The sequence below is a fragment of the Belonocnema kinseyi genome, chromosome 3 (genome assembly GCF_010883055.1).
Source record: "Belonocnema kinseyi isolate 2016_QV_RU_SX_M_011 chromosome 3, B_treatae_v1, whole genome shotgun sequence".
Classification (NCBI taxonomy): domain Eukaryota; kingdom Metazoa; phylum Arthropoda; class Insecta; order Hymenoptera; family Cynipidae; genus Belonocnema; species Belonocnema kinseyi.
In genome coordinates this window covers 156424956-156451225 of record NC_046659.1, presented here as the reverse complement: position 1 = coordinate 156451225, position 26270 = coordinate 156424956, and the positions used below count along the sequence as shown (strand labels likewise).

Below are 26270 nucleotides of genomic sequence, written 5' to 3'. Positions count from 1 at the left end.
TTTTATGAAAGCAAAGAATGAATTGAATTATGCTAAATAAACTGTCAAACTAAATAGTAATTTTAAATGAAAAACACTTAAAATGAAAAAAAATCTACATCAGAACCTTCAACCTGAAACTAGTGCGAACACCATTTTAAAATGAAAAAATTGATATTCACCAAAAATTGCGAGATTAAAACTTTTTTATAATTAAACCCTTTGAAATTTCATTTATTCAGAGTAAATTCAAATCACTTAAAAACTAATAATGTTTAAATTGCTAATTAAGCTTTCTCAATTGCAACCAAATCATCTTTAGTTGCAAAAGTAAAATCTATGTAAGGCAAAAATTTTCTAATTGAGCATTCAACATGTAAATTCAGAACTCTAAAATTATTTTATCTATTGAAAATTGCCAAAATTATGCATTTATTGTCGTATCAATTTTAATTACATAGTTTAATTTTCTTCTTTTTTTATTTTAATTCTAAAGTTCAATTTTAGAATGTCAACTCTTTCTTTAGAACTAGTTTTCTTTCTTGAGTTAACTCTTGTCATTTTCAAATAAAATATTTTTCAGTTTGAAATGATTTATTAGTCAAATTCAAAACTGACTTATTAGGGCTTTTAATATGCAATTTTTGAATAATAATTATTTATATTTTAAACTGCAATATTGTGAAATTTTAAATTTATTACCTCTGGCCTTTATCATTTATAGCACTTCTTTTGTTTTTAAAACATACTGTTACTGGTTCATAATAGTTAAATATCTTTTCTATATTAATAATGACTAATTTTGACTTATAAACTTCCTTCTATTTTGAAAGATTCTAATAAAAAAATTATAAGGAAAAAAAGAAGATTGACAAAAGCTGAGTGAAATCAGGACATTGTGAAATTTTGTACATATCTCATAACATTTTGCATCTTCATTTAAGCTTCCATAATTTTAATTTACTTATCCACATAAATACCTGTTTGTATAAACCAACACTTAATTAGTGACCAAAAATAGAATAGTTAAATTTTCAGCAAAAAAAAATTGATTTAAAATGAAAACGAAAACCAATTTTTCATTAAAGGGTTAAATGTTAAACGCAAGAGATGAATTTTCAAGCCATTTAACATGTACATGTCACCTATTCGTGGATTCGATTTGTGATTCGTTTAGAACTTGGAATTGTATGAAAAAAGTAAAATAAAACTCTGATTCGCTCTGAATCCCTCCGGCCATCTTTTACGAATCAGGACGTTATCGGTGTAGTCTTTTCTCTCTCGCTGTGAAAATCCATGGAGGATTTAATCTCAAACCTGCAATCTACGAAATGAATCTGCAAACTTTTAACAGAACACTGATAGATCTTTGCCAAAAGGCAGAGGTGAAAATAAAAAAATCAACACAGTTTGTTTGAAAACTTTGTTTTGGTATAGGTACTTTGTATTCAAGTGAAACACTTTTTTCAATAGTCGCAAAGGACTCGTAATCCATGCTACTTCTCTGTAAACAAAATAAAATTGAAATCTTCGTTTAAATGCAAGAAAATTTTGATCTTGCATTTTGAGTGAATCCATTAAATTTTGGATTAAAAAAATGAGCTTTCTCGAAACTAGCTGAATTTAAAAACCGAAAAGTAAAACGTGAATTTCCAATCTAAAGAGACGAATTTTCAACATAACAGTTGAATTTTCGACCAAACAAGTGTCTATAACAAGAGTAGTTACATTTTTAACAAAATACATTTTCAACCAAGAAGATTAATTTCTTACTAAAATACGAATTATCAACAAAATACAGGGATTCTTAAGCAAATAATTTGCTTTTTAACTGAAGAAGATAAGGTTTTGAACCCAACACAAAATAGTTAAATTCTACGCTTAAAAAATAACTTTTTAAATAAATAAACAAATTATCAACCAGTTTACTTCAACGAAAATGGCTGAAAAGTCAAATGTTTTAGATAGCGGTTGATTTTTGATCCAGCAAAGAAGAATTTTTAACGAAACAGTAAAACCTTCAAAGAAAACATATTATTTATAACAGTCAGTTGCCTTTTCAATTAAAAAGTTTAATTTTGTATAAAAAGATGACTTTTTAACAAGAAAATTATTTTCAGCAACAACAACAAAAAAACGAATTTTCCGCAAAATACTTCAATTTTCAAAAAGAAAAAGTTATAACTAAATATCAAATTTTCTACTGACTTTTTGAATTTTTAAGTAAAATAGTCGAAAATATAAATTTTCAACAAAAAGTTAATTGACGACCCAATAGTCCAATTTTTAATTGAAACGATGACTTTTTTACAAACTGGTTTAACTCTGAACCAAGTTGTAGATTATTCATACGAAAATGGTAAATTGTAACAAAGCATGTCATAATGAATAATTGAATAACAGAAAATTTAATATGGAATCGGAAATAATTAAATTCAATCGAAAAAAGAGGAATTTTAAACAAAAAAATTACATCCTTAACCTAAAAAAGATTAATTTTTGATCAAGAAGTTGCTTTTTTAACCAAAAAGGATAAACTTTCTTCCAGAAAGATTAATTTTCCAACAAAAAATACGAATTTTCCAAAAATTCATGATCTTCTACCAAATAAAAGAAATTTTCAATCAAAATAATAGATTTTTAGTCGAAACTAAAATAGTTGCATTTTTAGGTAAAAAATTACTTATCAAAGAAAAACGAATTTTTAGCAAAATAGTTCAATTTTTAACAAACATGTGAATTTTTAACCAGTGAGATTAATTTATTATAGAAAAGGACGAATTATTCAGAGAATACGTGAATCGTCAACCAAATAAATCGATTTATTTATTGAAAAAAATGAATTTACAACCAAATAGTTCAATTTTGAACAAAACAGATAAATTTTCAACAAGAAATAAAAAAGTTAAATAGTTCATTGGAAAAAATTGACTTTCTACAAAAGATATAATACATGTCTGATAAAATAAGAAACTTCTTAAAATTTTTAACTGAATAGTCAAATTTTTAATTTAAAAAGAATGTTTTCCAACATCAAACATCTAATTTGTATACACTAATCGTTTTCTGGCCAGCCCTTAATGTTAAAGTATATATATCTTAGTGTCAGGCCTAATAAAAAAGATCAAGCTTAAACCAGAAACAGGGCCTAGCGCGTGCGATTTTTTGTTGTCGCGCTTCGCGCTCGGTGATGTATTTATCCAGGCACAGACCTTTAAAAATTAAAGATCAACGAATCGACAACTGTAGTCTTTCTTTTGTGAACTCTCTTTTGTTAAAGCTCTTTCGGCTTTATCACTTTTATATAAAATATAATTCTTTTTTTATGTACTTTTTTATGTATCATGTTAATAAGTGTATATCACTACAATTCATAATATGCATGGAAATTGAAACAGTCTTATTCTTATTGCCTTATTTATATAAATATATTTTTTATTTTCAATCTTGTTTTTTACAATTAAAAAAAAACTAGTCTTCCTAAAAAAAAATATTTGTAAAAAATTTGTATTATATCTTTTAGTTGAATAAATTTTGTCTTACTTATTCCTCTAGCTTTCCCATATCACGCATTTTTGGGCTGAAAATGGTCATTTTTGTTTGGTTTTTTTTTTATTTTGAAAATGCTATAACTTTTGTCATTTTTATTTTATTAAAAAAAGAATGGGGATAAATTGTTCATATTTTAGTCTACTATAAATAGCTGAAGAAAGAACTTTAAAATATTTAAAGAGTGGTCTTAAAATTTCTCAAAATGCTATAACCTTTTTAAGTTTTTTTTCAATAAATGCTAGTTAACGAATTTGCCCTTTGTTTTCATGTCCTTATAAGGCATGCCAAAGGGAAATCTAATCGAATTATTCCTTAAAATGCGACCGTGTTTATATACTAAAACGACAACAGCGACAACGGCGACAGACAGACTCCGACGTATAAACTATTCTTTTTTACCCAGGGGGTTTAAGCGTCGACATTTGATAAATTTGGCGAAAGTAATTTTCACATAAAACCAATACCAATTTAAAAAACCCTAAAATTTGTAAAAAAAACACTCAAAAATAAAATTTTTATATTTAGCTTGTTTAACTATAATTCTCTAATGAATAAATATAATGGCGGAATTGATCGTGAAACGTTCAATCGAATATATTTTACAATTCCCTATTATTTATGCCACCGTTCAATGTGATATCTAAATGGAACTCGAAGTCAGATTCGCTCCACATAACTCCAATCAATTTACGAAATTGGTTGTCAGTTTTCTTAAAAATATGGAACTGAGATTTTTTTTATTGCAAAAATATCTCCTTTACAGGAACGTTAAACTAGTTTTTAATTTAACATGGTGAAGAATGAAGTTAACCACTTTAGATTCATTCTCAGGTTTGCATGATTTTCTCTTTTTACATTCTGATCAGAGAAGGTATGAGATTTGTGTAAAATTTGACCCCCTTGGTTTTTCTCAAATGTCCACGTTTCGAAACCCCCTGAATCCGAAAAACAAGTTTTTATGAATGTGTCTGTATATATGTATGTCTGTCAGTTTTTCTACCCCACTGTCTGTCTATGAGCACGATAACTTTTAAAAATATCATTCTATTAGTTTGGCCTTTGGTAAACACGAAGATTAACGTTTTTAGCCAAATAACGCAAGTTATACAAAAAAGACGAGAAAAGAAAAATTTAAATTTTCGATAGCGCTACAAGATTATTATAAAAACTTTTTGAATTTTTTTGAAAAATTAAGAATTCTAATTTTGACCGTACAAAAAATAATCAAAAATCAAAGATTGCATTTTGCGGTCAAATTATGCAAGATAGGAAAAATAATAACGAGACGAATTTTTTTTATTGGATACGTGGTTTTTGTTTTACTTATAAAATAATATTGAAAATATATAAATTAAATTTTTGTTAAACGTATAGAAGATACGAGAGAATGAATTCACAAAAGTTGTTTTAGCCAAAAAAGTCTAAAAATTGTTTTCAACTAATTTTTTTATAAAATACGTGGTTTTCGTTTTAATCGTAAAAAATAACATTAAAAATAATGGAATTGAATGTTTAAAAAATCACACAAGACAAATTAAAATGTTTATTGAGGCGTATATTCCAAAATGTAGCTACAACATTTTCTTCACCCATTTTTTCATATGACAGCCCGTTTATTTAACTTATAACATATACAAATTTACCAGTTTTTTCCTGAGTATCAAAAAGGCTTCTTCCACATTTATATTTTTAAATTCTCAACATGAAAACTAAACAAATTATAATTTAAAGTATTGAAAGCAGATTTTTTATATTTAAGGAATCTAATTCACACCGATTCCCAAAAAAAATTTTATACGAAGAAATTGAATAGTGATAAGTGAGTATCTTCAAAAATAAATATAATATTTAAAAAAATTATTTGGGATAAATTAAACAGCATTGAAACAAATTTCATCAATAACCTCCAAATGTAGGGTGATATTTAAACACTTCAATATTAATTAAACAAAAACTTTTAAAACATTTATCAAATGAATAGAATAAGGTGTATTTAGAAGAATTCAAAAGAATTTAGAATAATTCAATAATAATTCGGAGTGAATTCAAAATGAATTGCAAAAAATATTTTTAAATTTCTTCAAATCTTTGAAACCCTACACCGTATGTGTACGTTTAAATCATACAAATAACTTTGGATATTAGCAAATTCATTTGATGGAAAAACGACAAAAGTTGAAATGAAATGTTTATCAATAATTTTTTTTAAAGAATGCGCAATTTTTTAAAACAAGGCAACGAAACTTCGTCAGTTTTAATACAAGTACATGATGAGAATTATAAAAATATATATTTATGGGAATGCTATACAATTTCAGAGGTAAACTGGAGAGCGAAGCACGAGATACGTGATAAGAATGTGTTCGTTAAAGCCGAAAGAGCTTTAACAAAAGAGAACTCACAGCCACCAAATTACTGTTGCCGAAGCTCTGATTAACATTCGCGCACCGTTGGCACGCTCACACTTGCTTTATCAATTTTATCCCTTTTAAGAAAATCTGTTTTTCCCTTTTTACCCCTTCCTTTTTTTCGCAGAAAATTCCAAATTTTTTTTTGGTATAAAGTTAACTTTTTTTTAAATTAAAAAGTGAACTATTATATTTTTTGTTCAAATTTCTGCTATTTTATTTAAAGTTAATTTTGTTTAATAGAAATGTCCACTAATATATTTTTTGTATAAAAGTTTACTCTCTGGTTCAAAAGATGATCGTTTAATTTAAAATCAAATTATTTTGTTAAAAAATGATCATTTATTTTCATGAAATATTATATATCTTTTGGGATTGAAATCTACACTTGCTATTTAAGATAACCCTCAAATTCAGATTTTTTCGTTTTTTTAATTTTCAAATTAAATTTTATCTACAAAAAAGATCCCTCCCCTTAAATTCCGCTAAGAATCGAACCACAGGTCCAACTAGGATTGCTGGCCGGGTGCTCTTACCACTGAAATCTCTTCAGTCGCTTAACAGGTCGAAAAGGGAAAGACCATTTTCAGTTACAGAATTTAATTTAAATATCTTATTTAAAATTAAACTGTTTCTTTTTGTTAATCATGATTCGTTTTGTTAAATTTTATATATCTTTTGGTAGCAAAATTCGTTCTTTTGGATTAACAACTTATCGCTTAGTTAAAAATTAATTATTTTCAATTATAAAGTCGATTGAAACTTTTTATTTACATTTTTTATTTACATTTACATTTTGGATAATATAGTATTCGAATTAAATTAGATTAAATTATTTTCACCACAATTGTATATAAAATAATTCTTTGTATACGCAGTCATGAATACAATTAATCTCATTCGGTTAAATTTATGAGATAGCTTGTTACAAAGGATCAGAAAGTTATTCGTGATGCTGGAAATGGTTATTTTCATATAATTATTTGTAAACCGTCCCTTTTTTATATTTAATATACACTCCAAATAATTATCTGGTGCGGATTATTTGACGTAGTTAATATTTTTAATTGCAGACAACCGTTAGGGTTTAGAACTTAGTTTAGAATTTATTTAAATAAATTCAGAATGCACTTATAATATTTAAGATTGAATTTAAAACAACTTGAGTAAAATTCAAGTAAATTTTAAAAAATACAAAAAATTCTATTGATTTAAGTAATATAGAAGTGAATATAATCAACGGAATTTTGAAGGCTGATAAAATTCAACAGAATTTAATTGAATTAAAATAAATAAAATAAAAATGAATCAAATAAAATTCAAGAGTATTTAGAGAAATCTAAGAGAAACAAGAAGAATTAGATGTACATTACAATTGAAGTTGATCCAAACAAAATCAAATTAATTCAAAGCAATTTTATAAATTCCCTTCATAGCAGTAAAATTTTAGTAGAAATTTAGTAGGCTATTAAAATTTAGAAGAACTGGAGTAAATCAAGCGAAATTTAAAAAATCAGAAATTTTGAATAAATTCATTCAACTGCCAGTAAACGAAATTTAAAAAAAATCGACAGATTTTAAGTGAATCATAGAAACAAAAAAGTAAAAAAAAAAACAATCTATTAAAATTCAAGCGAATTGAATACAGCTATAAAATATTAAAACAATTAATTGAAATTATTAATTTTGAAGTGAATTATAAAAATCTATACTATTGAAAAAATTGGATGAAATACCCAATTCAAAAGATTTCAGGGTGAATTAAAAAAATATCAATTGAATTGAGTATATTCGTGGGAATGTAGAAGAATTCAAATGTTTCAAAAAGAATTTAGGAAGATTTTCAAATAATTTCAAGTAAATCGCATACTATTTTTTTTAATTCAAGATATTTAATTAATTTCAGTCAAGCTGGGGTTGGTTTGTAAGAATTTAAGATAATTCATGAAAAATCAATGTAATTGATATGTATCCAAGACGAATTAAAAATAAATCAGCGTGAATTAAGAACAGTTCAAGTAAATGCAACAGAGTTCTAAAATCTAAGAGAATATCATTTTAAAACATCATGATTTGAATTAAATTCAAGTGAATTTAGAAGCATATAAAGAAACTGAAACAAAATTTAATGAAATTCATTTAAATTCAAGTGAATTGAAAACAATAAAAAAATATATACAAAATTAATCAAAATTGTTGAAAGTGAATTTAGAAAATGCTAGGGAATTGAAAAAGTTTGATGAAATTCCTCATTTAAAAGAATTATGGTTGGATTAAAAGAGCAAAAATAAAATGCATTGAGCGTAGTCGAGGATACTAATAAAAATTAAAGTTAATTCTAAAAAATTCAATTTTGAAATGAATTTAGGGTAAATTTCCAATTAATTTAAATAATTTGCAAAAAATTCCTAAAGAAACCTAAATATTTAATTGATTATAGAAAAACTAAAACGCATTTATAAGCATTTAAGAAAATTCAAGAGAATCCGATGGCATCAATATATATATTCATAACAATTTGAGTGATTTGAAGATAATTAAATAACATTAACCAAATTGATTGAAATCATTAATTCTGAAGTGAATTTAGAACAACACATTGAATTTAGAACGTACAAGATTTGAAAAATTTAAAAATTCAAAATCTCATTGGTATCTTCTTTAATTGGGCGTGAGAATATTTTTGAAATTTTTTATATATTAAAAAAAATGTATAACCCGTGGCTGAAGGCTGTCAAACGCTAAAAAGTGTTAATTATTTGTTTATGTGTGTCAAAGTGACAAATGGCTTATTAAAAGCAATAATTATTAAAAGAAAATGTTTATAGGTATTACTAAAAAGAATTGTTGTCTTATTTTATTCAGGAAAATACCATTTAAAGAAAAAAAAAATTATCCTCTATAGGGGGATGAAAATTTATAATGTTTTTTTCATACGTTTGATATTTTTTCAGCCTTGATTGATTGCAAATTATTTTGTAGTTTGAAGTTTTGTTATAGTTTGTGTCAGGTAATATTACTACTCAGCATGTATCGCAGACTCATTTTCTGATATTTTATTTCCAATATTTTTTTTTACTAAAGCAATTTTAATGACTCAAGAATAGACTTTAAACTGGCATTAAATAAATAAAGAAACCAATTAACATTCGTGCGATATTTCTGCAGTATTATAGGGCAATTTTTATAAAAAATTATTTAAAGAACTTTGAAAGAAACAGAATATCTTTCTAAGGGCTATTTAAAAAAAGTATAAATATAATACAAATATTCCTTGGGCCACGGGTGAAAACTTTTCTTAATGTATCAAAAATGGTACAATTATTTTTAAACCAACTAAAATAAAATAGAAGAACTAATACATCTGAAACAAAAAAGTTTTATTTTTCCGGTCATCATGATGGTCACCCGAACAATATGTATCAATAATCAAAAAAACTGTATATTCCTACAGCCAAAAATTTTCTGATAGAAGCATTTTGTTACCTTTGAGAATTAGTGAATGTCATATGTAGAGAAAGATTTGTATGACTTGCTGAAATTGGTTCTAGAGGAAGCAAACAGTCCTGTTTGCAACCTTACTTCGTGGACTGTTACACTAGTGATCAAAGGTCAAAGTTTAATGAGTGATCTTTAATGATTTTCTCTCTTGGAAATTTACATTGGGTGGAAGTTTCCGTTCACAGTCTGTAATTGAACTGGAAACTTTAAATACAAGCAGGTTGGAAGTCTACACTGTTATTTTGTAGTTGGATCGTTAGGTATACTCTACTTTAAAATTAGTCTATTAACAAAAACCAACCAAGGTTCTTCAGATTATCTAAAAACTAATAATAAGGTATAATAATAATATAATTGATAAAAAAGATCTATTAGGTTATTTAAAATTTAACAAGAACTTGCTTTCAGTCAACTGGTCTTAAAAAAATAGTGCATTCTTTTTCATCGTGATACTCTCGTTACAGTTTTCAAATCTAAAAAATTTCCCTAAATCTTTTGAGACATAATAAGTTTCATTTATCAAATTATTACCGATATTGGTCTACATTTTTTAACAATGAAGATATTTAAAATTTTTAAATTTAAAGTTTGAAATATGGAGAAGGATTAAAAGAAAAATGGAGAGCTGCAAACTTTGGAATGTCGTTTAGAACACAGTATTTTTCTGCTGTAAAGTAAAGACTATTTTTATCTTTCTAGCACTTCACATTGTAAAAAATTCTTTTTGAGTAAAATCTCGTGCTTTTATATACGAAATTTTCCTTTTTTTAAAAAAATTTTCCTTTATAATTATAATGGAAAAACTCCCAGAACATAAGTCTGAAAGAAAAGCTTCCTCCCTGATAATCTAAGGGAAGATAATTTTTGCATATTTAACAACTGTTAAAAAGAAAACGGCACATAAAAAGAAGCAAATTTCAGTTTTCAATACAGATTCACATTTTAACTGTTTTTATTGGAGCCGCCTTCAGAGACAATCAAAAGACTACAAAAGAATCCGACAAAATTTTGCAAAAAACAACGGAATTTCTTAAATTTTCTAAATTTTAACCGGCTGATTAAAAAATATATCTCTATAAAAAATCAAATATTCATTTTGAATCAATATTCAAGTAGAAATTTCAATAAACATCTTGATAGTGGTAAAAAAGAATACAATTTTCAAATTTAAAAAATTTTTTACAGGCCGATAACAAAAAAGGTGTACTATGATCTTCCGTTTGAGCTATTTTGTGAAAAAATCGGACCAATAGAAAAACTTCTAGCCTATAGTCATATAAAAGACGAAATATTTTAAATTTTATTCTTTATTTTATCAAACTCATATAAAACAAATATCACTTTAGCATACAAAATTTTATTTGTAATGAATATCTACATGCCATCCTGAAATCAATAGGACTAATAATTTAATAATAAATGCTTTACTTATTAATTGATGAATTTTCTTTTAACATATCCTTTCCTTCTTTGAAAATATAAACAAAATCTTAAAAGTGTTTAGTTTTTACTTATTCCAAATTTTTCTTTAAAAATATTGATTTTCAGTTAGAAAACCAAAACCTATCTATAATTTTAAATTCTTAGAACTTGTTAGTAATTTTAGGCACTAAATCGAGAATAATTATAAGTATTAAAACATTAGACTTCATTGTCTCAAATTCTCTAATAATGATAAATTAGGGCACTTTTTCACAAAAATGAAATAATAATAGGGAAATAAATTCTTTTAAATAACACTAATTGTTGAACTTTTAAGCGAAAAAGACAAATTGTCAAAAACATTGTTTAACTTTTAACCGAAAAGTAAAATTTCCAAGCCTAGAAGACGAATTTATTAGAAGATAGAGTTTTTAACCAAAAAAAATTATTAAATCAAAAAGTTGAATTTTAACAACAACAAAAATTTTTGAAAGATATAGTTCAATCTTTAATCATATAGGCTACTTTTCAACTTACAAAAATTCGTTTTTAACCAATTGGTTGAATTTAAAAAAATTTTTAATTTTTAAAAAGAACACTAAAATTCAACCAGAAGAAGATACATTTTGAACACTGTTGAACATGGTTTTTAAAACAATCATTTTATTATACTAATGTACTCTAACTAAGTATAAACTGAAGTACTCAAAGAAAATCTCTTTAAATCAAAATGGTTAAAGTTTAACCAATCGCTATTGAAATTTTGTAGTTTGGATTATCGAAAACTGAGCCATTTAAGATTCGTATGAAATTCCTAATTCGAATAGTTAAGATATTTTCAAAGTGTATAGTGAAAAAATAATTGCCTGGCAAATGTCAAATTGTTCCTTCTATAATAATTTAAAAAAGTTATATTCATGAAAAACTTGAAAAATGGAAAATTTGAATAATACTAGGCTGATTGTGTAACATTTTTTAATTTATTGAGGCAATCAGAAGGCCATCTTCAGAAATTGATAGCGTGACCTAGCCCGTTTCCATTCTTAAAATATTGCATTTGAATTGTTTAAAAAACGTTAAGAAACATAAAAATGTTTGCAAGCTTTAAAATTTAATGGATCAGTATAACGTTAATATGGATCAGTATAATAATTATTCCGGATCCTTATCCACTACTTTTCAAATATATGTGTTTTTGATTCAAACAATTTTTCAGTGTTGTATATTTCCTATTTTCCATAGAAAATTGCAATTATTTAGCGAATTTTGTCAAAATTATTTTCCTTCAATAAGCATCTGCTTGAACAAGTATAAAATTGACTCACCAAAGATGAGAAAAATATTAATAATTCGATTAGTTGAGACATTTTCTAATAAATTAGTGGAAAAAAAATAAATGCTTACTATTAATAAATAAATTTACTTATGACTGTATATAATAGTTATATTAGAAGGTTATAAATATGTAAAAGTGCGAAATATAAAATTTTAATAAAAGACCGTGATAGTTTCACGTTTTTAAGTCGATTGAAACAACAAGAAGGTCATATTGGGAAATGGTAAACGAGACCTAGTCTGCCTCCAATTTAAAAACATTTTCTTCTGAATGTTTGCACAAAGTAAAAGATAAATTATATACCAAAAGTATTATAGTCAAACTTTTAAATATGAAAAATAAAAAAGACATTAATAAAGCTTACAAAAGATTTGTAATAAAAAATTTATTTCTCTCATTTTTCTCATTTTTTATTCGCTCATTTAAAAAAAAAAACAATATCACGGTATAGTAAATTTTACTTCGTAATCTTTCTTCTTCTCATTTTTAATTTTTGACAACAACAAAAACATCAGTATTGCATAGGAAATTTGACTTTTTTATTCACATATAAATTACAAGATTTAAATCTCATAATATTTGTTACGTTTAATATTTTTTTAATCCCCTTTAAAGAACGGTTTACTCAATTTTGTAACAAATGTTATCAATGAAGCCTTGGCACTGATAATCTTGCATCATGGAAAATTTTTATTTCTGAAAATATTTTCACACTGTAGGAATATGTTGAAGCGGTCTACTTTAATTGAATTTTATCTATCGAACTATAAATTCAAGATTTTTTCCAAAGTCATCCTTATTTTTTTGAGGCGTCGAAGGTATGTATAAAGAGCAACATTTAATCTGTAAGTAATAATTTAACTGAATTTCAAGTTGAAGATACAGCTTGCAAGCTTATTTTTAACTTTAAAACCAGCTGATAAATTGTGACATAAATTTTTTAAACGCAGAATCTGAAGGTAAGATATTAATTTAATGCAATAATATGATAATATCATAATATTTTTATTAGTACCATCAAATAAGGATATGCATGTCTTTTTGTAATATTTTTTAACCCTTCAAACAAATTTTCTTTTATTTTATGCATATTTATTGCTCCTATTTTGAAATATGATAAGAAACTTTCACTAAGTAAGTTACTTGTTTGTTTCTCTATTATAAAATGCTAACATTTTTTGCAGCTTTCGATTATTTTCTATTCAAAGATACGACCATGAATCTTAAATGCCAGTATTTCCTTACTGTATTGTTAGTGTTATGTTTAACCACGGTGAGTCAACATTTTATCAAACATTTTTTAAAATCAAAATTATCAAATGCCGATTTTATAATTTCAAAATAAGCGATCATAAACTTATGAGATTTTTCGAAATGTTTTCAACACTCAAAGTTTTTTTTATATTCTAACCAAAAATCTAATACTTTTCCCGAAATTAATCATGCTTCAAAAATGGGGTTCGTGTGATTAGAAGAATAAAATCAATGAAAGGGTTTTCTATTTTTATATTTCAGCATGGAATTCTTTTTTAGAGCCTTTTTCTACAGTAGAACCTAATAATATTTTTTTTAAATTTACTAAAATTCATTAATTTCGATTATTACAGGCAGTCTTCGCAAATAAATTGCATAAGCCTAAAAAACCTGAGGATATGATGAAGCACATCGGAAATAAAACAAAGGCTTACGTTAAGGTCAGTTCAAGACAATAATTTCTCATTGCTAAATACGTATTCAATATTGAAAAAATCAAAAGAATTTTTTATTTTTCTCTTCTTTCTCACTAGGCTCAGACTGGAGGCAAAGGTCCTTGTTGGGAAGATTTTAAGGTCTCATTCAAGACATATGCCGATGCTAGATTTACTGAATTGGACGGATGTAAGGTACATATACGAAATATAATTTATCATCTATTTTAAACAAAAGATATACCTGCTACTAATCACACGTCACACGCCCCCCCCCCCTTGAATTTTCAACCAGATAGTTTTACTTTATACTTTTGTTTTAAATTTTAAAGCCAGAAACATTGAAGTTTTTAACCCGTAAATATGAGTTTTCTGCTAAAAATATGAATTCCAGCCACAAATATAAGCTTTCGACAAATACAGTTGAACTTTCAACGAACATAATTGAATCGTAGACCAAAAATTTTAATTTTCATTCAAGAAATTAAATTTTTATTTGAAAATTCATTTTTGATAATAAGGTTTTTTCTACAAAAAATCTGAATTTTCTACCAAATAGTTTAAGTTTTTACTAACCAGATGAATCGTGAAGCCATAGAAACAAATCATTTACAAAAAACTTCGTTTTTAAAACGAAAATATGAATTTTTAACAAACTAATATATTTATAAACAGAGAGTTGAGCATTCAACTAATTCATTGAATTTACAACCAAAGAGTTCTATTTTTTACGGAAAAAAATTAATTTTTGAGAAAAAAAGTTTTCATTCAATGCAGTTTAATTTTCAAGCAAATAAATTAATTTTTATCTAAAATATAAATCTTGTAAAATGATTTGATGAAACAAATCAATCCTTTCTTCGACCGTTGATATTTATTGATTTCAAATCGTAGATTTCAAATTCTTTATGTCTTACGGTCCAATCGTAAATCAAAAAAATAAATATGAGTCAAAAAAGCATGTTCTTCGAAACTCAGATATTTATTTAATAGAAAAAACTCCTTTCAAAACTTCCTGACGTTTCAGTACACATGCGTACCTTTTTCAAAGGTTCTTAAACCTAAATAATTATAATAAAAATTAGTAATTTTAGTACGAACAAATATGATAGATAATTACGTAGATTTGAATACATTGTTACCTGAGTTGATGGTAGTTTAAATATTCAAACAGATCAATTTTCAGTCAAAAAAAGGAACATTTGAGTCAATAGTTTTAAGAAAATTAATTAAAATTTAGTCATTTTTTTGAAGTCTCAAAAAAAAATTTTCGAGACTTCAATCGATTACACTACATTTTTTAAAATTGTACGAGAAAAACAAAATTGGCGTAGGTTAGGACGGACGAACAGAAATTGACAGTTTTAGAAATACATGAGGAATACGTAATGAACGATGATGTGATAGGCAAGTTTCCATTGAAAACCACTGATGTGGATGCGCGTAATTGAGTTTAAATTTGAAATATGAAATTAAAAAAAAAAAATTGTTTTTAAATTTTTTCAAAAAAATATGTTTTTTTGACTCATATTTATTTTTTCGATTTACGATTGGACCGTAAGACATAAAGAATTTTAAATCTACGATTTGAAATCAATAAATATAAATCTTACACAAAAACAATGACATTTTAAGAAAGCACTTCTACTTTCCACCAAGGAGTTGAATGCGCAACCTAGGGAGATCAATTTTCAACAAAACTGCAACGGTTTATGTTTTAACATTCTTATTTCTTAAAATATTTAAAAAATCGCTAGTAAAATATTTTTATTTTAATGAAAAAAAATCTTTATATACATGAATTTTCAACTAAATATTTGAAATTCTCAAGTAATTTTTTAACAATTAGTCGATTTATTTACCAAAGGAACGATTATTTAACTGAGTTGATAAATATTCGAATAAGAAAATTAATTTTTAACAAAGTAGTTCAACTTGCAACCAAATATTTTAAGTTCCTACCAAATTGAATTTTTATGAAAATCAACATTTTTTTTACAAAGATCAAAATAGTTAAATTATGAAAAAAAGGAAAGAAGACTTTTAAGATAATAGTTAATTTATCAACCAAGTTATCTTCAACTGATAGAATTAATTTTTAACGAAGTAGTTCAATTTTCCTCACTCGAAAGACTTTACATAATTGATTAGCAGCCCCTCAAATTATTTTCAATAAAAAAGTACGGTTCTTTGTTAAAATATTTTTGTAAAATTACAAATAATAGTTGATTTTTCTTCAATTTGTGTTTGTGAAAATCAATCTGATATTATCCTAAATTTCACTGTTTACAAAAGATAAATATTTGGATATTTGAATAAAAATCACTAGCTTATTGATAATAACAAGCAAAAAAAGTCAAAGTTTAACACTAGTTTTTTTTATAAAAGCAATATCAAGCCATGAAATAAAAAATTTTCTGTGTTTCGCTTTACCCCACATTGCTTTTGTTAAAACGGAGTTTATTGGCTCGTATGGGGTAAACTAGAACAGTCGATTTTTATAAAAAGAAATATTAAGTCAGGATAAAAAAATGTAGGGTGTCTTGCTTTATTCCACAATGCCTGTTTCTTTTGAAAACGGAGCTCATTAGACTTTGTGGGGTAAAGTGGGACACCATATTTTTCTATAAAAAGGAATGTAAAGTTATGAAATAGAAAATTGCAGATGTACTGCTTTACCTCATACTGCCATTGTCCCATTTTATAGTGTATACTGGAAAGAAATAATTTTTCTTCTTTACAGAAAGCGAAAAATTGCGTTATTGGCGTTATTAATGGAATGAGAAGCGACGCAGAATTAGCTGTTGGTTCAGCAAATAAATGCTATAAAAAGTGCGGTAAAGTGGGCTGCAAAGAAAACTAAAAATGTATGAATGTACAGATTAGATTGTATTGATAATAATAAAAAATTTGACAAATGAATTTTATTAAATTTATTGAATATTCCTTACCAAAATTAACTATAAATTACCAGAAGTTACCGAAAAAACTTCGATCATTAAAATTTCCGGCAATGTAGCAATTTTTCACAAATTTCTTGAAATTTCATAAATTTCTGGATTTTTTTCAAAATTCTTTGGATAGTTGTATTCACCAACAAAAATAACGTGTGCTTTTAAAAACATTTGAAATCTGTGAAATCAAAATTTCAACAGAAAACTACATTTTCAGCTAGAAATTTGAATCTTTGACCAATACAGGTGTATTCTTAGCGAAAAATTTAATAGTTTATATTTCAACAAAAAATGCTTTAATTTCAAATCGAAAACTATAATTAATCTACTATAATCCATATTATATTATTATTTTTTAATTTTACAAATTTTTCAAAAATTTTGAAAATCTGTGTAAATAATATCTTAGAATTAATTTGTTTAAAAAGAAAATAATAAAAAAATGTCCCATGCATCTTAAGAAATTTCTCTTATTCTCTTGAAATCTTTCAAAAATTTTAAGAAGGTTTTTAAAAGTTTTAAATGTCTGAAAATCTTTTTCAGTTTAAAATTATTTTTTATTATTTTCAAAACATCTAATTATCTCTTTAACGTACTCAAATAATTACATTTTTTTTACAAAAAGTTTTCTTTTGACTATGATATGAATTTTTAATAAGAATAATTAAAATGGAAGCACATTATTTAATTTTTAGTTGAAAAATTTATTCTTAACTAAAAGGATGAATTTTGAACGGAGTTTTGGGTCGCTGATTACAAATTAAGAAGTCAAAATTCAGAAATTAAACTTAGCAAATCCAATATGGAGGACGAGTATTGCATCCGCCATTTTGAAAATTTTTATTTTGACTTCAGACATGTGATCAGCGTCCTAAAAACCCTGAGTACCGTTTTTGAAACTACGAGAAGAATTTTTTTATTTTCTCGCCACCATATTGGATTCGTCTTTTAAAATTTTTTAATTCAGACTTTAAATTCGCAATCGGCGATAAAAAAAACCCGAAAAACTATTTTGAAGGCAATGAACCAATTTTTACATTTTTATACGTCATGATGCATCCGCTTTTTAGAATTTTGCGTTTATACTTCAAAGCCTGAAAATAAGTAGAAATATTTTGAAATTTTGAATATTCTCAGAATTTACAGATAAATATTTTTTTAATTAACGTGTTCCCTAATTTTTTTTCTTTTCAATTGCGATTACATAACTGAGTGGAGTGGCCACGACCGACTGAATTCAGTGATTGCAAAAGGCATTGGTATAAAAATGAATTTAAAAAAAATATTTAGAAATGTTTGTGCATATTTTTATTTCTCACTTGAATATGTCAAAAGCATTAATTTAAGATGTTCATAAAGAAAATTTCACTTAAAAAGAAAAATTTTTATTTGCACCGCTTCTCGCGTGCATCACATTGAGTTTTTCAGTTTTTAACTCTCTTCCATTCAAAACTCTCGTTAAAAAAATTCAGAACGGAAGAAAAATCTCATTTACTCTCAAACATTATAAAAAGTGTTTCCTCATGAGCGAACCGAATAAAGTATTTAAAAAATCGAGATATCCATTAAATAATTTTCTCTCTATTTTATTAATACCCTCAAGGGGTAATTATGCTCTTTCATCTTGTTTCTTCTTTTCGTGAAATATTTCCTCTCTTTGCTTTGTAGGAAAACATTTCTGTTACTCCTGCATTAAAAGCGTACCTCATTATTCTGGCGATGCACATACTTTCGTTTGAAGAAGTTTCATTTAAATTTTCGGAACTTAAAATCACAATAAAAGAAAATGAAGTATTAACTCAGGCATCTGAAAAAAATAAAAGGACCTTTTAGTGCTTAAGCTTATTTGGTAAGTTATTTTCATTAACTCTATTATTAATAAAATGAATAATTTTATTTATTAATTGTTAATCATAAAGTTCACACAATTTGAATATTATTTATTTATAGTTTTTCCTTTATTCGTTGTCAATTTTTTTGACAGAAGTGATACCTTTTTTGCGTTTAGACATTAGAAAGACAATTCACCATGTATATATGAGAAAAACTATTTTGATTTACGAAATGCAACGATACTGTATTAAATATATTTCTTCGCGTCATCCAGACGCATCGATCAATATATTTTTAAACCTTTTGTGACCTACTAGTACCGATTAATGAACTTTGGAGAAAATTGTTTATATATTTTGTAAATATATTGTCCATCTTGTTTATATGAAAACTTCCCCTACCGAGTGAGTCACGCCTACCCCGAAAGGAAAATGGCTCAATAGTGTAATAATAATTTTTTCTAATTTTAGGAATTCAAGAAGATTCTTTAGGATATAATTTTTAGCTTTTTTGAGACGCATTTAATGACCTATTCAAGAAAATTTCATGACCTTTTAAGATCGAACAATCCACATTTACACTATTTCGAAGTATATTGTTTATATTCTTAGGATGGGAAATTTTTTTCTTATATTCGGAATTCAACAAGATTGTATATCATATAATCGCTTGCATTTTTAAGGCTCCTCTGCTGACCTAATCAACTCTTTAATGATAGCTTATGACGTAAAAATACCTATTTATAATTTTTTAACTATATTGTTTATCTTCCTAATATAGGAAAAAATGTTCTAATTTTGGGAATACAACAAGACTGTACATTTAATAATTGCTTGCATTTCTGAGACCCATTGATTGATCTACTAAACAACCTTTTATGACCACTTATGATCTCGCAATACCTATTTATATTTTTCTAAGTATATTCTTTATCTTATTTATGTGAAAAAATTCTTTCTAATTTCGGGAATACAACAGGATATGATATGATTGTTTGCGTTTTCGAGCCCCGGGTAGGGACCCTGTAGTAAGGGACGCGCCACCTGGGCAGCTGACTGCGGATTGGTCGAGCGAGAAGAGAGAGACACTTCCGTTCCATATCAAGATACTATACCAAAATTGGCTACAGCTTTGCGCTTTGTTATGCGAATAGTGCAATCATGTTTAATAAGTTTATTCAAGGATCGTGTCTTATGTTTAAAACATTTAAAATACTTATTTATTCATAAAATCTTCAAAGTTTAAGATTCATGGTTAAAGATTAATCTTTTTTGTTTGAAAATTTGGCCATTCAGTTTAAAATTTATATTTGTAGGTTGAAAATTTAACTATTTGGTTAATATTAAACTATTTGGTTTTAAATGCAAATCTTTCATTAAAAAATGAAAATTTTAACAAACCCCTTTACACTGAAAATGAAAAAGCTTAATTTTCAGTTTAAAAAAATCAACGAATTTGCAATCAAATAGTTACTTTTTCATCCAAAAACATAACATTTTAACGAAATAGTTAAACTTTTAAATAAGTATATACATTTTCAACCAAAAACTAAAAAATATGATTATTTTGAAATAACAACGGCTGAATTGAACTAAAAAGTGCATTTCGAACAAATTTTTAAATTTTTGACCAGAAATAAGTTTTAAACTAAAATAATAATTCTTTAACCAAAAAATCAATTTGTAAAAGGTCGTTCAACCTTAAAACAATTAGAGGAATGATTAAAAATAAAGTAATTGATTGAAAATTCGTCTTTTTTGTTAAACATGAACCTCATTAGTTAAAAATTAATCTTTTGAACATAGAATTTTTTTTATAACGAAAAAATAGTTCTCATAAAATTTAATCTCAAAACATCATAATTTCCTTCCTGATCTATTCAACGATCTGAAATGCAGAACCTGTCTAGTGTGAAATGGATTCGATATGCTTTGAAAATAATATTTATAACACTGTTCTTTTTGGTGAAAATTAATTTTTTGAACAGAAAATTCAACTATGACATTTTTGGTAAAAAATTAAATTTTTTAAATAAAGTGTGATCTTTTTTAGTTAAAAAAACTAACTCTTTGTTGAAAAATTTATAAATTATGTTAGAAATTCGTATTTTTTAGCAGATAATTAATCTTCTTGTTTAAAAATTCATCTTACTGATTGAGGATTCAACAATTTTTTTGACAATTCTTATTTTTTCAAAATTAATTTATTGAAGTGAAAATTTAACTTTTCTATTTTTTGTTAAAAAATTATTGATACTTTTAATTACAATCTATCTTGGTAGAGAACTCAGATTTTTTTAATTACACTTCTTTAAATTGAAAATTATTTTTTTTAACTGAAAACTGAACCATCCCATTTTTTCGTTTAACATTAAGTTCATAATTGAAGCTTCATCTCTTTCTATTTTAAACAAACCTTTTGGATTGAAAATTCAACTATTTTCTTCAAATTTCCATATATACTTTTAATTAATTTCTATAATGGTAAAATCTACTTATATTACTTTTGGTTGAAAAATGATATTTTTAAGTTGAAAATCATATATTTGTTTGAAACTTTCTAGATTTTGTAGAAAATTCATAATTTTTGGTAGAAAAGTAATTTTCTTGGTTGAAATTAATATTTATCATTAAAGGTTCAGTTATTTAAAATTAATCCTTTTGTTTTAAAATCGATCTCTTTTCGTTAAAAATTGAACTATTTGGAAACAAATTCATCTGTTTTCATACAGTATTAGAAAATTCATAATTTTGTTGAAAATTCGTCATTCTTGGTAGAAAAAAAAACTTTCTAATCGAAATTTCATCTTTTTTCGAGGATTTTATTATTTTGTTAAAAATTCCTTTTATCGTAAAAAATTAATTTATTTAAGAGAAAATTTGATTACAGCATTTTTGATAGTATTCATTCTAAATAGATTCTTGTTATACAATTTCTGAATCTAAAACGTTTCTGTTAATATATTAATTATGTATGTAATTAAGTACCTTACGATTTTAAAATAATTATTACAGCTTTAGGAGCATTTTCCTTTGGCGCTAACATTCGTATATTCTTTACTTCACATAATCACATAGATACAGTTTTTTTCTTTTTACATTTTTTCCTACTGCGTGAGTTACACAGTGGGTTGTTAATTTATTTACAGTAGGAATTTCTATAACTATTCCCTTTTGTTTTTATTTTATAAATATTACTATTGTCTATTTTTTAACTTCAAAACCATTAATTACTTTGATTTTCTCAATCCGATTGAATACTCGATTCAGGTATATTATTTATTGACGTTTGAATATCTCGCGTCTTCTACCGCTGGCTCCAACTTCCGTTCCATTTTCCCCCACCGCATGGCCACATGGCGCGTCCCTTACTACAGGGTCCCTAGCGCCGAGTTTCGTCTGTAGAAATTTTTCCGGAGATAAGAGGGACGAAATTATGGGAGTGGAAGTAGGCAAAGTGAGGCGACATGAATGATGGTACAGTATACAAAGTAGGGGAAATGAGGGGAGTTAAGTATGGAAAATCAAGGGAGCTAACGTAGAGGAAATGAGGGGAGGGTAAGTAAGGGAAGGAAGGGGAGGTGAAGTAGATGAAGTACGGAAAATGTTGCGAGGGAAAGTAGGTGAAGTAGAACAAATAAGAGGAGATCATGGGATAGGCAGTAGGAGAATTGCACGAAAATAAAGTGTGTTGAAGTAAAAGAATTTCGAAGAAATAAGGGGTTGGTGAATAGGAGTAGTGAGGATAAATTATGGAGGTGAAACAGGGAAAGTGACTTTAAGTGAGGGTGAGCAACAGAGGGGAGGACAGTGTTGAATATGGGCAGTAGAACAAGGGGAGTTTCAGCTGGAGAAGTGAGAAGGAAGGGAAGTAGAATAGGAGGAAGCTGGAGAAGAGTCGCGTAGGGTGAATTGCTGCGAAGAGAAGTAGTTGAATGCGTGGAAAGTGGCGAGGGGAAAGGATAAGAGTGGGAGATTTTAAGGAAACTGAGAAAGTTAATTTAAAGTTTTTTTCACATTTCCCTGCAATGTAATCATACAGAAAACTTCAAGGGATGTGTGGCAGAGGTTAGTAATAATCGACTTATCTAAACTCGGTAGCGCATAATTTTGTTGGTCATGGAAACGAAACACACTCCTGGGAGAAAAATAATTTTAAGTTTGAAAAATAAGGGACACCCTAAAAAATAAATTAATTAACAAATAATGAATAACACTCATTAAACCATTTTAGAAACGAGAAAAGCGCTCTACCTATCTTAAATGATAAAAACCTACGAGATGGCTGCAATCTCTTTGCCTCTTTAGTTTAAAAAAATTTGATTAAGCGCATAATAAATTTGAAAGTCACCCTTCGGTAGCGATGTTGCGGGGATAATGCTAAATGACAAAAGCTGTTCGATCTATGTACTCTCAATGGGGCAGTTAAACCATATAAATACTTGTAGTATTTTCCGGAAGCTGGCAATTTATAACAGCGTTACAAATCCTAGTGATAGTGCTATCACGATTTACTGTGAGCCGAAAGTGTCAAAATCTGGGTGAATTTATTACGCAGATATATGAGCTGGAACCAGGATGGCCAAAATTCGAAAAAAACCTGGAAATCAGAAAAATGTCAGGGATAACAAAAAATTTCGAAAGTTAGGAGATTTCTACAAAAAGCACTATAAGTAACTGTCAAGATTAATCAGGATTTTCACAGTCTCTTCTAGTCATTCTTTTCTAAAATAGCGTTTGTAAGATCTTTAAAAAAATGAACCTTTGGGTTAATTACTAATAAATTTAGGTATTAAAATTGTCTAAATTTTAAGAATTTGAAGCAATTCAAAATCATTTTTTAATATTTTAGGACATTCTTGAAAATTTCAACAAACTTATAAAATTGTTTGAAAGTTTCCAAGTATCTAAGTATACTTAATACGATTCCAAAGAACTTTTTTAAGATTTCAATAATTTGAAGGTGTTTCAACGAATCTGAAAGATTTTAGAATATTAAAAAAAATCAAGAAATTTTAAAGAGGCTTAAAAACTGCTAAAGGAGTTCAAAACATTTTAAAGAATTTAAAATATTTTAGGGCACTTTAAAAGATTTCAAGGCATTTTCAAGGGGTGATTATGTTTTAAATGAATTTCCGAGGACATCAAAGATTTCAAGGGATTTAAAAAGATATGAAGGTATTTTAATAAAATTTCAAGAAATATTATAAAATTTTAAGATATGTTTAAAAGATTACAGCGATTTGCCAATTTTATCAGATTATTAATAATTACAAAAATTTTAGGGTGTTTTTAAAAATTCCATTAATAATTTTTAGAGCTCTCGGGAATGCTTTCGAATTTTTTAAAATACTCTAAAACATTTCAAGACCTTTGAAATCTTTCTAAAGTATTTTAAAAAATTCGAAAACATTTACAAGATCTCTAAAAATTATTGAGGAACCTCAATAGATTATAATTGTTAATTATTTTAGGATATTGATAAAGATTTTAAAGAATTTTAAATTGATTTATTAACTTGACGGGATATCAATAAATTTGAAATATTTCAGCTAATTTCGAAAGATTTCTAGGCATTTTGAAAATCTTTAAAAATTGTTAAGGGCTTTCAAAAAATTTCAATGAATTTGAAGTATCATAGGGAATTAGAAAAGATTCTAAAGTATTTTTCATCGATTTCTATAATACAAAGGCATTTAAAACATTCTGAGTTTTTAAATATAAATTAGAATCTTCGAGTTTGACTTAATTCTAATTAATTCAATGGATTTTAAAGGATTTTTAAAAATTCTTTTAGTTCTTATGAAGTCTATTAAATTCAAAATTGTTAGGCATTGCATTAAATCTTTTTAAGTTTCCCTACATTTTTTAAACCTTATTTCAAACTTAACAAATTCAATGAATTTCGTCATATATTTTTTCATTTTTTGTTAATCAACTTTAAATTGCTCTCATCACCCTTAAAAATTTTGGAATTCGCTTCAATTTTGCTTCAATCAATGGAATTTTTTTTATTTTTTCTGATTATTCTCTCCAGTACCGTTTCCAGAAAATTTTGATGTAATAATTATTTTTGGGGACATTTTTTATTTTTATCTTTTTATTGTTTAAGTGAATACATATTTATTATAATATTATATAATATACTCAAACTTTTTTTAACTTATCTTTCTTTTTCTTTTACTACAGTTACTCTGGATAAGAAATAAAACTTTGATCAATTATTGTGTCCTGTACATACAGTTCACATAATTATTATTGCTATCTTGTGAGCAAAATACTGATAATCACATTGCTTAGCAAAATTTTTCTAAAAATCAAAAATTGTAGATAACAAAAAACCTGGTATTATAGATATAAAAAACATAATATTCTATAAATAAAAAAAACATAACCTTACAGAAGGTTGGTTTAATTAAATTATTTTTTAAGAAAAAACCATGTCTATTTAAAAATTATAGAAGAAACATTAAAGATTTATAGGAATTTCATAATTTTATTCTGCATTATAATCCATTACATTTTTTGTAGCAATTATAGACAGATAGGTGACACTTATCGCATTTGCGTTATAAAAGAGTCTAAAGTAAAAATTTGTGATATTTTTACTATGGCAAATTAAATTATTATACAAAAATTACAAAAAAATTGTAAATTAGTTTTAGATCTTAATTTGTGAAATAAGGTTATGATATGTGATGCTTAACTTTTGGGTATCTATTCCAATCTTTTCGAAATTTGTGTATCTTTTTATATAAATGATTTCTTTTGCTAAAGTCTTGTTCGATGTTTAAAATTTTATTATTTTCATTGGAATCAAAAATGTGAGAACATTCATAAGTGTGCTTGGCTAAAGCTGTGTTATTTTTCTACAAATTTTTTATGGTCCAATATTGCAATTGTATTTGAAAGCCTATGAAGAATTTCATCAAATCATTGATTTATGTCATTACAATAATCATGTCTTGGCTTAGAAGATCTGTAATTTTATTTTTCCAATTTTTTTATTCTATAATAGTTTTATAACGCTTAGCTATCTTTGCTTTGAACAGTTCTAAGGAGATGTCGAGCAAAATTAAGAAAAAGGTCTAACAACAATTTTGGTACTTTCCATTATGAGTTTTAAGTCTAGGAAATTAATTTTCTTTTCTCTTGCTATTTCAACCGTGAATTTTAGTTTGTTATTCACAGATGTAATGTTATTCAATGTTTTCGATTACAATATTAGCAGTTATGCCACAAATTACAGTTTTAATAGTTTCAGTTGTTTCTATTTTGTATTGATTGTGTTTAGAATAAAGCTTCAATCTATTTTTGTGAATTTTGAAACTTTGCGGATCACGTGACAGGACCAGCTCATACATTAGCTTGTGTTAGTGATCTCCCCTTAGGACATTTAAGAACAAGGTTTTAGACGATCAGAGAAAAAAAGGTTCGTTTATGTAACTTTCTCATACCACTGCGGATTAATAGTGCACAAATCGATATTCAAGGGTGGAACAGAATACAAGAAAATTGAAATAAGGGTTCTAGTGACATGGCTGATGATGAATTTTATACTAATAGAATCTGCCTGAAATTCTTAAGATGAAAGAGGC

At 26.2% G+C, this 26270-nt stretch overlaps 1 protein-coding gene across 1 annotated transcript in view; it reads left to right on the top strand.

Annotated features, from left to right (window-relative positions):
• The window catches only part of LOC117170082, a 34871-nt gene extending 18122 nt beyond the window's left edge, over positions 1-16749 (top strand). Inside the window, exons 2-4 of the mRNA XM_033356605.1 lie at positions 13806-13892; positions 13986-14081; positions 16630-16749. Of these exons, the coding sequence (XP_033212496.1) occupies positions 13806-13892; positions 13986-14081; positions 16630-16749 (303 nt within the window). The remainder of the gene's footprint in view (positions 1-13805; positions 13893-13985; positions 14082-16629) is intronic.
• The last annotated feature ends 9521 nt before the right edge of the window (positions 16750-26270 follow it).